The 13,401-nt window shown below is 41.2% G+C and overlaps 1 protein-coding gene across 2 annotated transcripts; it reads right to left on the bottom strand.

The window, feature by feature from the left end:
- Positions 1-493: 493 nt before the first annotated feature.
- sap130a (Sin3A-associated protein a) lies at positions 494-12,844 on the bottom strand. 2 transcript variants are annotated; one of them, XM_044043589.1, is made up of 21 exons: positions 12,543-12,844; positions 11,590-11,708; positions 11,229-11,494; positions 10,266-10,433; positions 10,052-10,178; positions 9,824-9,939; positions 9,613-9,737; positions 8,641-8,788; positions 8,466-8,553; positions 8,273-8,377; positions 8,020-8,161; positions 7,548-7,663; positions 6,562-6,843; positions 6,301-6,472; positions 5,636-5,734; positions 5,189-5,547; positions 4,671-4,916; positions 3,308-3,433; positions 3,123-3,226; positions 2,877-2,990; positions 494-2,112 (listed from the first exon to the last, which is right to left on the bottom strand). In XM_044043589.1, exons 2-21 carry the CDS (start codon positions 11,690-11,692, stop codon positions 1,954-1,956), a joined length of 3,165 nt encoding a protein of 1,054 aa, XP_043899524.1. In that variant the 5' UTR covers positions 11,693-11,708; positions 12,543-12,844; the 3' UTR covers positions 494-1,953. The 2 variants fall into 2 exon arrangements, with proteins under 2 accessions (XP_043899524.1, XP_043899523.1); XM_044043588.1 differs by having other exon boundaries at positions 12,742-12,844.
- Positions 12,845-13,401: the final 557 nt, after the last annotated feature.

The raw sequence follows: 13,401 nt of genomic DNA, 5'->3' as shown, positions 1-13,401 counted from the left end.
TCTGAACAGAGTTTACAGAGAATGGTCAGGAAAAGAGAATATCCAGTGAGCAGCAGCTCTCTGGGAGAAAATGTCTAGTTGATGCCAGAGGTCAGCGGAGAGTGACCAGATGTGTTCAAAGTGACAGAAAGGCAGATGGGCCACAGCAGCAGAAGACCACACCAGACATAACAAAATACACTCACTGGCCACTTGTTCCAATCCCAGCTGACACTGAGCGAGGGGCAGTGTTCACTCTGAACAGGCCACCAATCCACAACTATTCACACCTGCCATCAATGTAGAGTTTCCAATTACCCGCTTCAATCTGCAGGTCTTTGGTCTGTGAGAGAGAAACCACGTGGAGAACATGCAAACTCACACAGAATCCCAGTTTCAAACCACAAACCTCCTTGCTGTGAGGCAGCAGGACTAACCACCTCCCCACCAAATCAAAAACAATTATCATCAATAACACAAAAAAAGAAAACAGTGAAAATAACAGCTCGTCTTGTATTGTTTAAGTATATTTTACTATAATTACACAGACAAAAACAATGTACAGTAGCTGAATGTCTCAGGCTCACTTCTTCACATAATGTCATTATCGTTACACTCAACGAAACGAAGCGGCACACGTCACACGGCACAAAAATGGTTGATCGAGTACAAAACTTGAAAAGAAACAGTTCAACCAAAACAAAAGAACACAGCACATTTACAGTGATTTACATGAATTAAATCCACCAATCGGATCACAGGATTCTCACAATCACTCACTCTTTGAAGCACTGAAACCAAAACTAAGTGTATTATTTTCACCATGACATCAATACGCTTTGATTTAAGTGGACGATCCATAGCAGTTTTAAATGTTAAGTTGAGTTGGCATTATGTATCTGCACTTTATTACTTTCAGAAAACCATCTACACAGGACAACAGTTATCCTGTCACACCAGATGAGAACTTTTGAAAGGTTTGTTTACTGTTAAATTCATGTTTTAATACTACTTTCTTTTATCTTTTAGTTTACACCCAAAGTTGAGGCTGAGGTCATTATTTACCAGCTCAGAGAAAAATGGGAAGCAGTGAAATTGGCTTTCCCTCTTTTCTTTAAATCAGGTCACGCTTTACGTTACAGTACAGTAATAATATAGTAACAGCATGGTAACAATTATATACGGTAATACCTTGAAATATTATGGTCATAACATCGTATTTCTAGTAAGATCAGTAAATAGTGAATAAAAATAATGAAAAACTGTAAATTGTGTAAGGGATAAGATATTCTCGTAGGCTTACCACCCTATTATAAATATATTACCAAACAATACCTTTTTTGTTTCTGTGCTGTAACGTAAAGTCATTCCTTTTTCCAACTGTGTAACAGCTCCCACATGTTCCTGTACACTGACTAAATGAAGGCACAGATTGATGAAAAAAAAGCACAATTGAGATCTGTCTGTATTCACAGTTCGCAAAAGGGAAACTACCTAAAAACAATGTCTTCAGTTAACCCCGTTGATCACCCTCAGGTGGTTCAATTCAACTGAAATACTTGGATGTTCACTGCACCTGCGTTTAGTGCCCAGTATCACAAAAACACAACGTGCTGGCTTCAAATGAGGCAGAAACTATAAGAGTAAAAATGTTTTCTGGGGTTTTTCCAAATGGACAAAAAAAGACAGACAGGGCCGTGCAGTTGGCCACACTAATGCAACCTACAATGTTCCGCGCTCAACACGAGTGCTGTGTCTTTACATTTTCCTCATAGGCTTTTCTGCTTTTTTTTTTTTAATTAATTAAAAAAAAAAAAAAGAAAAAAAAGTCATCCTGTCACTTCATCTCCGCCCGCTCTCATGCGAGACAGGGAGGGAGCGGGAGATTGTATGCGGCAAATCGTAGCACCAGATTCTGAGCAGGTCCCTCCCGCTCAGCAGCAGTGGCCATCGACGACAGAAAGAAGGTCCAGCTCATGCTCGTTCTTTGCGCTTCAGTTTGGAGGACTTCTTGACGGCGCCGTTCTTGTTGAGCAATTTCAGCACCTTCTCCTTGTGGTCGAGCACCTTCATCATGGTGTCTCTGGCCTCGGTCACCTGGTCCATCACCAGCTTGCAGCGCTGCATGTTACCCTGACGACACAAACGCACAACACACCGTCAACACAGTATACAACTTGATCAGATTAATATGTTCTACTGTAGTTTTCACAGTGGGACACATACTATATAATCAAACTACCATATGCTTTGTAGAATATGTATGGAACATTCTATTACTAATGAAAAAGGTCAATAGTTGGATTATTGGTGTCCACGTAAAAAGGTAGTCAATGATTTAAGATGAGAATGTGTGTAACTTTATGTTGTAATTGTGCATTTATGTTTTGTAACACAAAATACATCTTACATTTACAAGATATTAGGAAATCATGCAATAACTTTGCTGGAGACAATTAAAAAGCTTTTGTATTGTTATGTATTGATGTACAGTAAACTTGACAAAAAAAATTTACAAAAATAAACTTGATTTTAAAAAATTGAGGAATATTATTTCAAGCTATTTTAATTGCCAAGTGCAAAAGGTTTAAAGTGGAAGTAGGCGAAGCCAGAGGCTCTTATTTTGAAGGCCACGGTGAAAGGAAGTGGCCTAGGTCTGTTCATTTCAGACCATAAATATATGGAAGATAAAATGAAAAATCACATGACTGATGGTGAACTAGTAACAAGTTTTAATGTAATTACTGTTACTCTCACTGAAATGTACTGTAGGTGCAGTGTTTTTTGCTATTGTTACTGTTGTAAGGGGGAAAACAAAGATAATACATTTTTACTTGTTAAACTTGTTTATCATGCAATTTACAGCTAAACTTATTAACTATATGAAACAACCATACCTGTATGAGCTCGTTGATTCTGTGAAGTTCATCGTCGGCTCCTGCTCTCTTCTTCGGTATCAGGCCTTCTTGAAGGGTGGAGAGGCGACTGTACACATCATGCTCCAAATTCGACTATAGACCAATAAACATTCACATAGTGTTAACAGATTCTAAAACACTGATTATAATGTTGTTCAGTAGTGAGCGACTGAAATAAACGACAGCAGAGATTGAGATTTTTGCTGGTCTTGGCTGAGCACTCACCAGCTGCCTGAGCTGTGCGGCACACAGATGAATTTTCCAGCCTTGTGCTCTGCAAGCGACTCCTCTCTGATTAGCCATGTCTTGCAAAGTGCCCTTCTTCTCCTCTGTGGGAGAAACAAAGACTTGTTGCTCAAAGGAAAAGATTAAAGATTAAAATGTTGGGAGTTTTTGCCAAAGACACTGACCTTTGACTCTGATGTCGCTGTATCTCTGGAAGTGGTGGTAAGCAGCTTTCCAGGGATTACGGTAGTGCCGCAGGAGGGTGACGGGTGGTCGAGGTCGGACCGGCACATAACGCACTCCTTCTTCATCTAAGAGACAAAAACAAGTCCATCAGTAACATTTTAAACACTTCTATCAAAAACTCTCATCAACATTGCAGTTACGTCATACGATCTTGCAAATTAATCTTACAACTCCATTTATACTGAAACATTTACAAGTAATTGGTTAAGGCCACACAGTGATGCAGTGGCCAGCATTGTTGCCTCACAGCAAGAAGATCCCAGTTCAACTGAGGAAGTGTGTGAAGTCTGTATGTTCTCCTTGTGTGTGAATGGGTTCTCTCCAGGTATTCACGCTTCCTCCCAAAGTACAAAACATGCAAATGCAATTTTACTTATGTGAGAGACTTTCGGTTTGGCATTTCTTGTCAGTAGCTTTACACATCAGGCAAGACGACAACTTTGACACATAATGTCGCTTCAAGAAAACAGGTATCATGTGTTCACTGAAGGGTTAAAATAAACTTTATTATCCCAGACGGAAATGTGTCCTTGACAGCAGTGCCACTACGGGCGATGTTTTTGTTGTCACAGTGCATTCATTTAGCAGCAGTTGGTTTAAGTGAAAGGCTTTAACGGATAGGAAAACACCCGCTGGCTAAGAGCCTAAAGTGTGAAGAAGCCACTGCAGCGTCCCTATGTCTGTTAATTGCACCTGGTTGAAAATAAGCCACCAGAAGCAACCACAGGTAGAACCACAGCTAATTACAAGTAAGTGTTGGTAGTGTGTGAATTAGTCTTGCAAGTAGCAGTAGATATTGGGTCATTAAATCTGGGTTATAATGCCAAGTTTTTTGTTAATACATTATTTTCATTTCAATTGAACGTCCACGCTGAGCAACAGCACAAAATAATTAATAATATAATATGAGGCCACATCATCATGTCGTCCTCCAATCTGTGATACCACACGGATGTGGATAACACCTGCTATTTCAATTTTTTATTGATAGTTGAGAGAGTTTGCACGACATTGTCAAGAAAGCAGATGTATATTGTTCACATATATGGGCAGGAAACAAATGTGGACGTGCCACACATTAACAGGAAGTCGGACCATTAGTTACTTCCGCATTCAAAAATAAGGTCTTTAGTGCCACCACAGGTTAAAGTTTGTTATGGGCTTGGAACGATGTGCAATGTTTTTTTTCATATGGGAAGTTGGATTTACTTGGAAGAAAAATATCCAAAAATACAAGATTGTCTCCACACTATTTGGGGCACAAACTAAAATCGTCACTGTGATAATCATGAATTTACATACCAACATATTCTCTTGGTGGAGATTCACACCTCTCGGCTCTGCCTGTGATGGGCCTGCCTGTTATCTTCTCTTCATCTGTGCTGTTTGTCTCCACCATCTCACTCTCCTCTGTAGAAATAACATGCTGCTGTTTGCGGGGCTTCTTCCTCGGGGAGGCTCCGGGGATCATATCTCCTGGGGCGGGGGGGTTTAGGGTGGAGGCCTGGGTGGCGAGTGCTGGAGCTGATGACAAGTTTGAGTTTGGATCTGTGGGGAGACGCACGTCATTAAAATGTACATTATGTACAAAATGTATTAAATCATAATGTAACCATGATAGGTCATGAGATATTGGAAAACACTTCACTGATAACAGTGGTACAAGTCAGTTTATTACAATTTAAATCAATTTGAATTTAGAGTTCACAAACTCTGTGTGTTGTGGTTACGTTTTTGCCAGATGTTCACTCATGCAATAGAACAGCCTCTAACTCTTTGAAACATGTGACAATTATATTATATTATTACATGCTGCTCACCTGGCTGTGTGTCCATGCTCTCCACCTCCTGCTTAATTTTCACATCTGGGCAGGTGGAGCTGGCAGCACAAGCTGCAGTGCTGCTGGCTGCAGGCTGAGTAGGGGAAGCCACAGTGTTTGCCATGGAAGCGGGGACGGGGGGAGTCACAGCCATGGTGGCTGGCAGAGCTGAGAGGGCAGTGGAAGGCTGAGAGGGAGGCACAGGTCCCTGTGTGGCTAGCATGGTGGGGATGGCTTGGGCGAGGTGCTGGGCGTTGGAGGACATCACCTGCTGCTCTCCTACCTGAGAAGGTAGTGCCTCTACTGTGGCCATGACAGGAGGAGCCACTGCCATGTGCATCTCTGCTTTGGACTTCACACTGAGAGAAGAAGACAAAGTGTCAGGTTCTTGGTTCACATCAGAGACAGGATGAGAAGGTGGATGTGAGTGATTTGTCAAGAGCTTACCCTGCAGGTCGGGGGGACCCTGCTCCTCTCACACCGCTCTCCAATCTGCCACTGCCTGCCTCAGAGGGCTGCGCAGGGATCAGGTTCTTACGAACACAACTACAACACAACGAGACAATGAGGTTTGGTAAATGGAAAAATGTAGTCATCACATATGACCTTTCACTTTATTTAATTCAACTCCATATGTTACGTATTTGCTATTGTAGAAGCAAAGTAAATCATAGTAAAAGGAGTTCATATATATTAATATCATGATAATAGGGCTGAACAATTAATAATTTTCAAATCAAAACCACCATTTCAAACCATGAAATAAGCAAATCACAAAACTATTTAACTATTTACTTTTCTATTTGTAAATGTTCTGCCAATTCAAACATTTTTACACATAACATCTTTATACTTCCACCCAATCCAAATATTGACAATTATATTTGTTATGGTATCATTTTAAGATTTTTTTTGACAACAGAATTGAAACTGCACAGCAGGACATTTTTTCCCCGCTTTATATGAATAAAACTTGCGGTGGCCTCATTTGAGTTCAAGTTCTTCCACTTAAACATGTGCATGAACAAGCTTTGCAGTGCTGGCAGAGGTTTTAGATGAACTGTATACATTCATAAAAGGTTGTGTGTCTTGAATGCTGGTTGTGTAGTCACCTTTCATTAGCAGGCTTCTTGCGGAGGATGCTGGGTCGAGGGGAGGAGACCAGGGTGGGAGCACCTCCAACTGCTCCCTGGGCGTGTGCCTGCACCATGGTGGCTACAGGCTGGGTGGTGCTGAAGGTGCTGCTGATTGGACTCGCCACAAAACCATCAGCCAAAACAACTCCTGACAGAAATAAAGTACATTTTACAAACAACCCACAACACAATCAACTCCTCACTGACTTTTTTATTAAACATCCTATTCATTATTACCAGATTTAGCTTCAGACTGTGTTTGCTGCTGCTGCTGAGTGACTATAGGTGTCTGCTGAATTCCCTGCGTGGTGATGGGCGCAGATGCGTGCACTCCAATCGGTGCAGGCTGGATTCCCTGCGCAGTGTTCGGTCCCGGTTGGATTCCGTGGGTGCTGATTTGTGCAGAGGGCAGACCAATACGATCCACCGCCATCAGCTGCATGTGGTTTAGATGGACTGTGGTGGCCACGCCCACTCCAGGCTGCGTGGGCAGTGCTGAACTCGGAGCTTGAGGAGTGACTTATTGAGAGTGAAAGATTAAATTAAATTATGCTAAGAGGTCACTCCACAGCTTTTAAAAGTCAAAATATCTCAATGTCAACTTTTATATCATGCCAAATGATTAAAGGTTTATTTCAAAGCAAAGGTTCTTAGCCAATAAAGACACTGCTGGATGGAGATCTATTGAGTTTTATTTGGTTATTAACACATAGCAACACCACAGATAAGGCTGACCAATATAAGGAAAACACCTACTTGTGATTGTTCTGAAAAATTTATTGCAATTTGATTTTTTGATTTTATCCATCTTTGTACCTTTAGCCGTGTTTCCTATTATATCTATCTATTTAAAAAACAAGAAACGGGCAAACTGTGAACGGGAACTGCACTAATAAATATAAAATATGGCGCAGCATTACCCTACATCATTATCAAATGAGTTGTGACTTCATGTTCTATTGCATGGACAAGTTTAACATGTATGAGTTACAATTTTTATTTAAGAAGATGGAGCCGTCAACAGGCTAATTGCTTTGTTCCAAATTGCGATTTTGCTCAAGTAACACTCTGATACTTCATAGAAAGTTCAATCCCTCTGATCAGTGTTCATTTATTTCCCACATAAATAAATTCTGAGGGGCCTGAAAACTTTGTTAAATTGTGGAGTGACCAAGCTGTGAGCTGTGACTGACAGTAAAACAACAGTGGTGATAGGAGCTTACCAGGATATTGGCGGATCGTCGATACAGAGCTGCTGATGGGGGTGTAGGTGTGTGTCAGAGGATACGATGAGGAATAAGCCGGCAGAAAATACTGAAACTGCACTGGTACAGAGGGCCTTAAAAAGAAACACACAATTAATTAAATGTTTATTATTATAATCTGAAATAGGTTTCTGTATTTATACGGTTGGTAAATCATGAATCTTTTTGATTAATAAGTAATTTTTTCATACAAAAGTCACAACTACAGTTAAAACTTATCAGTTAAAAGTTATTATGCTGTTATTGTAAACATAACATCTGGAGAATGGAAAGTAAATATACTAACAATAAGAGTGTTTGTGTACAAATGTGTAAATATTTAAAAATAAAAATTGTTTGGTTTTTGTGGCCAGAGAATAAACCTTTTCACAAACCAAGCTCTGTCTCAATATGTGTATTTCATACACATTTATGATCATGAAAGCCTTACCTATTGTCACTTCTTGCTTCCATGGTGGCTGGGTTAGGTGAGGACCTATGTCCTGGGATGGGGATGAGGTTGGTTCTTTCTCCTGGGTAGTCGGGCTGCACACGCGACGAAGAGTGGGCGATGGGCTGTGGGACCACTTTAGCTACAAACAACATGAGATGATTTAGACCAAGTCCTCACTGAATCCTGCTACAATCATGTTCATGAAAATCATCACAGCGTTACTGCAGGAAAGATAAAAGGTCAAGCTTACCAACAGGGATGGCTGAGGTGGTCACAGCCGTAGCATGAGAGGAGTGTGAGGCCATTGTCATGGTGACAATGGTGCTATTAGGCATCTGAGTATGTGGAACAGAGCCTAAACAAGAGCACATCCAAATTAGTAATAATTATCAAAGAACGTTTTTAAATATTTTGTTTAGTCAAACATAAAAAAAAGGAAATACCCATTGTGGTGGTCGATGGCACAGTAGTGGCAACAATTGGTGCCACAGTTGCTGCAGCCACTGGTGTCACAGTACTGAAGATGGGCTTCTATGAGGAGGAAATGGAAAGTATTATTTCAGTCACACTAGGGGAAAAGTACACTTTCTGTGTAGGTTGCCATTAACAAGTAATAACCTGTGTCATAGTGTGCGGAGGCTGAGGCTTTTGAGCGCCGATTGCAGGGTGAGATGGCAGTGTGATCCTTGCAGCAGGGTCACGGGAAGTCTGAGGCCTCTGAATACTGACAGCGGCTGGAGGAGGGTGAATCGTCAGCCCAGGGCGCCTGAAAGAGTAGAAAGTAAAGAATAAATTATACAAGTAAAATGTTTAGTCCATACAGAGTCCAAAGGAGACTTTTTTCTGCAAGAGCAATGTTTTAGCTAAATCATCATAACAGTATCATTTACATTAGCTTACACAGCAGCAAAGAGATGCAGACAATCAGTTATTCATGCTATCAGTTTAAGTTTAGTTTTATTTTGGATCATAGCATCTTGTTCTGGTGTTTCAAAATGTAAACAATTAAACTGTCAACTATGTGGAGGAATCTATGGAGAAGTTCTGTCTTTTTTATCATTGAACTCCAGTCATTTTAATCTTTTCAGGCTACTAGAAATGATTTACATTAAAACACTTGATACCTACATACACTCAATTCAATTGTATTTGTATAGCGCCAAATCACAATATACATTATCACAAGGCACTGTACATAGTAAAGCAGAAACCTTAACAATATTAGAGAGAGAAGAGAAACTCAACAGATAACACAATGAGCAAACACTAGGCCTCTTTTTAACAGGAAGAAATCTCTGACAGAACCAGACTCTGGTTGGGGTGAGAGGAAAAATGGGGGACAGAGGAGAGGTGGGGGAGAGAGAAAGAGACCCGTTTACTTACTCACAACTTACAGAGTAGCAACTGTTTGGTTTTACTGTGTGTCCTGAGGAATAATGTAAGGATAGCGTACTGATAAATAAACATAAACTAGGTTTTCTTTACAATCATAGCATAAGTCTAAGATCTTCAAATTGTTGTTAAATTCTGAAGAATAGATTATCTTCTCTGATAATGCTGTAGTTATCAGATTCTCATGTTGTTACTTACCCATGTGCCACCTCTGCAGAGTGTGTAACAGATGGATTGATGACAGGAGACTGCGTTCTGGGTGCTGAAATGGGGGCCACCACAGTCGGAAGCACAGCAGTGGAAGTTGTTACAGCAGGACGGGACTATGACCAGATGAGGATAACACTGTTACAAACACTTCTCTAAATGATTAAGACAGTATTTACACTGAAGTGAGAGTAAAGAGCACCTGAATAGTCTGGTGGATGATGTGCTGCACTGTGGGCTGACCGGGGCCTGCACCGGCTCCCGTTGCTGGGCGTAGAACAGTTTTGGAGCTGGACATAACAGCTGCTGCAGCAGCACCTAGGGAATATAAAAACCATGATCAAGAGAAAGCATCATCACAAAGCAAGGGACTTGTAAAATACAGCTGCTTCAAAGGAGACCAAACTGCTGTTAAAACACATATGCACACCTCGGGGTAAATGGGATGTGAAGGTCTGTGGAGGGACAGCAGGAGTCCCAATCTGCAGTGCAGGGGCAGGGCCCCGAATAATCTGAATGTTAGCTGGCATCAGATGATGCAAGTTGCTGGAGTGACCCTGAAATGCAATGAAAACGGCCCAAGTTATTATTGTAACAGAAACAAACACATGTTCACAAATAGCAAATGTAGACAACACACACACCTGTTGACCACTAATGGTTGCCACAGGAATAGATGGGGTTGTAGCAATGCTGCTCTCTATGGTGACTGTAATGTGACCAGGCACCTTAGGGGGTATGGGGATATGAGGCTGGTTGGAAGCTGGTGCAGGAGCAATAAGACGACTTGGCATAGGTGATTTCAATACAGCCTAAAAAAACAAAGGCACAAAACAATAAACCTTTATGTTTTAAGCCCTAAAAATTTAAATAAAAAAATAACCATATACAATGTTTTGTGGAGTAAAGACCAAAATATTAAAGTGCTTTTATACTGTAATAATATGATATAATATAATAATATAATTTATTTCAGGTTGAACACTAATTGAACAGGTGTGTCAACAACAACAACAGCAAAAAGCTGTCCTACCCGATTATCTAACAATACATTTTGACCCCTAACACAACAAAGTCTTTACTGCAGTAATACAACAACCATAATTTCTTTTCCCTGTGTTTTATTCTTGAAATGACTGGACACAACTTTACCTGCTTAAACTGCCTTCAGATGTGCACTGAAGTCCAGACATTGACAGTGCAAATATATGGGAAAGTGGTTTTGGGCATTTTCCAGATCTTCTGTCAACTGTCTAGTCAAATTTCCAATAAGATCTAAATGAGACCATGTAAGAACACAGCAGGAAAAGCCTTGTGCTTGATCAAGCATCACTCTTTGCCTTGGTGTTCAAGACCCTCTCCTGCTGTCGTAAACACAACAAACAAGATCATTTCCCACTCTAGTTCCTTACATGTTAAAGTCAATCTCATGTCCAGAAGCAACTTTCTGGGTATGCGTCAACTTTCAATTGTTCCACAACCACAGAAGGCATTATATCTTACCTAGATATATGTTGTTTAAATTGTGTTCACCTGATACTGCAAGTGATGATAACCCCACATTTTGAACTCTACAAATATATTAACAGATAGGTCATAATTATCACCTTCATCTGTCCCTCAGTGAGGACTGCTGGCTGACCCTGTGGGAGGTGGACAGCGGTTGCAGATACAGCCACAGGTGTGCCAGCCTGGATGGGCACAGTCTGGGGAGCAGCTTGTTGCTGACCGTGAGTCTGCACTTGTGGGTAAGGTCGGACCACCATGGTCTCCTGCTTGTCATCTCTGAAGGCCAGGGTTCCTCCTCCCCCGGCTGGTGGAAGATCCTGCTGCCCGTGCTCAGCATCCCGGCTGCTATCTGTATCTGCACTGGCTATATACAAATCATTTACTCAGACATGTTCACTGATGTCTTCCACAGCATTAAGTAAATCTATGTACACAGTAGGTAATTTCAGTGTGAATTACCTGGATTTGACGGCTGGTTGACAGACACAAGGTTTCCAGAAATCTGAGGCAGTCCCCCACTGGAAGGAGGCAGCCCGTGTCGGGGGAATTGCTGGGAGTTCATTTTAACAGTTTAAGACCTAAAGTGATGACAGGAGGAGGATAAATTACATCCTGTATCAGACGTGTTACAAATATCATTCAAGTTTAACAGCTGAATTCCTTAATTTAACCATGAATGATAACATAAAACAATTCCATATGGTGCGGTAAACGTGTTGTAGACTCACCACTTTTTACAGTACACCTGCTCTGCTATGAATTAACACAAATGACTGTACAGTCAAGCACATCGCTGCAACTCACTGCATTTAGGAATTGGAATTTTACTACACAATTTTTGGGGTTTACAGAGAATGGTCTGAGAATGAAAAATATTCAGTGAGCAGCAGGTCTCCGAGCAAGAAGGCGTTTTTGAGACCAGACGACAATAACCAGATTAGTTCACAATGATGAATAGGCAACAGTAACTCATCATTATAACCAACACATGCAGAAGACCATCTCTGAATCTAGAACACTTCAAACCTTGAAGCAGGTGACCTGTAGCGGCAGAAAACCACATAGGCCAATGTATTAGGCACACATAAAAACTAAAGAAGTGGCCGATGGGTGTACTTTTGTTGTTTGTTTTTGAAGTTGAATGACGTGTATTTCTTATGCTGCTGAGTGCATGTTGCGCTGATTGAAAAATCTAAATAAAGTCGTATAGAACTGTACAGAACTACGTTTCATATGTAAACCGGACATTTCGAGGACCTTTGATTGACGTAGACGTTAAATGGTCCACAACAAATGACAAAACTGGTCGACAACAGCAGCAGCGTATCTTATTAAATAGCCCCCCAACATGCAAATACTAAACAACATTTGAGCAGACGTTTGCCCAATCTGATAAACTGCAGTATACTCACGAGAAACGTTAAATATGACGTTCAAACAATTAAGCCACCTTCTTAGCCAGCTACCGCAGCTAGCAGAGAGCTAACGTAAAATCGCTAACCCAGGTGCCGCCTGTTTTTCATGCTAAATCCGGGACTTTTTTAAAGCACAGGGTCCAAACTTAATTGGGCCTATTAAGCAAACACATTCCCGTTAGTGCACAGACGTTACCGTATCGGAGAGTTACAGGGCAATAGTCGTTTTCTGGATTACAGATTTTCCATTCGTCTTTTCTTTTTTTCCTACAAACATGTAAGCCGGAAGAACGCTCCAAAATAACTGGACCTCCCATTTTTTCTTCAACCAATCAGGGAACATACACCGCCACACTTGACCAATCAGCGTTTCGAAAATGTTCTGACCAACCTTACATTGTGCCGTGGGAGGGGGGGGGCTCATGGACCCTGTGGTCACGTGGTAAACGGTAGCAGAGCTAGCACTGAATGCTAATATGCTAACTTGTATACCGGCAGCTCACCGTCCCCGAAGAGAGAATATGTGTTGTGATTTAGTGCAGTTTATATACGATACACCTAAAATCAAACCATTTAGCAGGAGAACGAGGGACATTCCCACTAAAAGCTAACGGCAAAGCGTATCGTTTTGGTCAAACATGGTGTTGCAATGAATTTATTATACGATGACACACATCTTCCGGCTTTCCTGGTCACCTGATGAGTCATTAAACGTTGAATTGGTCGGGGAAGTGGTTATTTACATTGATTTACCGGGGTATTTTACTAAGTTGTCTGGTTGGGCTAGGGCTAGCCTTTTACTACTAACCTACAACAACAGCCAAGTCTGGGGCTGTCTCTCGTTCGTCACGTGACC

Source organism: Solea senegalensis, linkage group LG14, assembly GCF_019176455.1.
Source record: "Solea senegalensis isolate Sse05_10M linkage group LG14, IFAPA_SoseM_1, whole genome shotgun sequence".
Taxonomy (NCBI): Eukaryota; Metazoa; Chordata; class Actinopteri; order Pleuronectiformes; family Soleidae; genus Solea; species Solea senegalensis.
This window is presented reverse-complemented; position numbering and strand designations above follow the sequence as displayed.

Excerpts from the sequence above, each read along its gene's own strand:
- sap130a (XM_044043589.1), bottom strand. The coding sequence starts at position 11,692 with ATGAACTCCCAGCAATTCCCCCGACACGGGCTGCCTCCTTCCAGTGGG. Across the intron at positions 8,789-9,612 it reads TCTGCAGAGGTGGCACATGG|GCGCCCTGGGCTGACGATTC; the intron begins GTAAGTAACAAC and ends CTACTCTTTCAG. Across the intron at positions 3,227-3,307 it reads CAGCGACATCAGAGTCAAAG|AGGAGAAGAAGGGCACTTTG; the intron begins GTCAGTGTCTTT and ends TTTCTCCCACAG.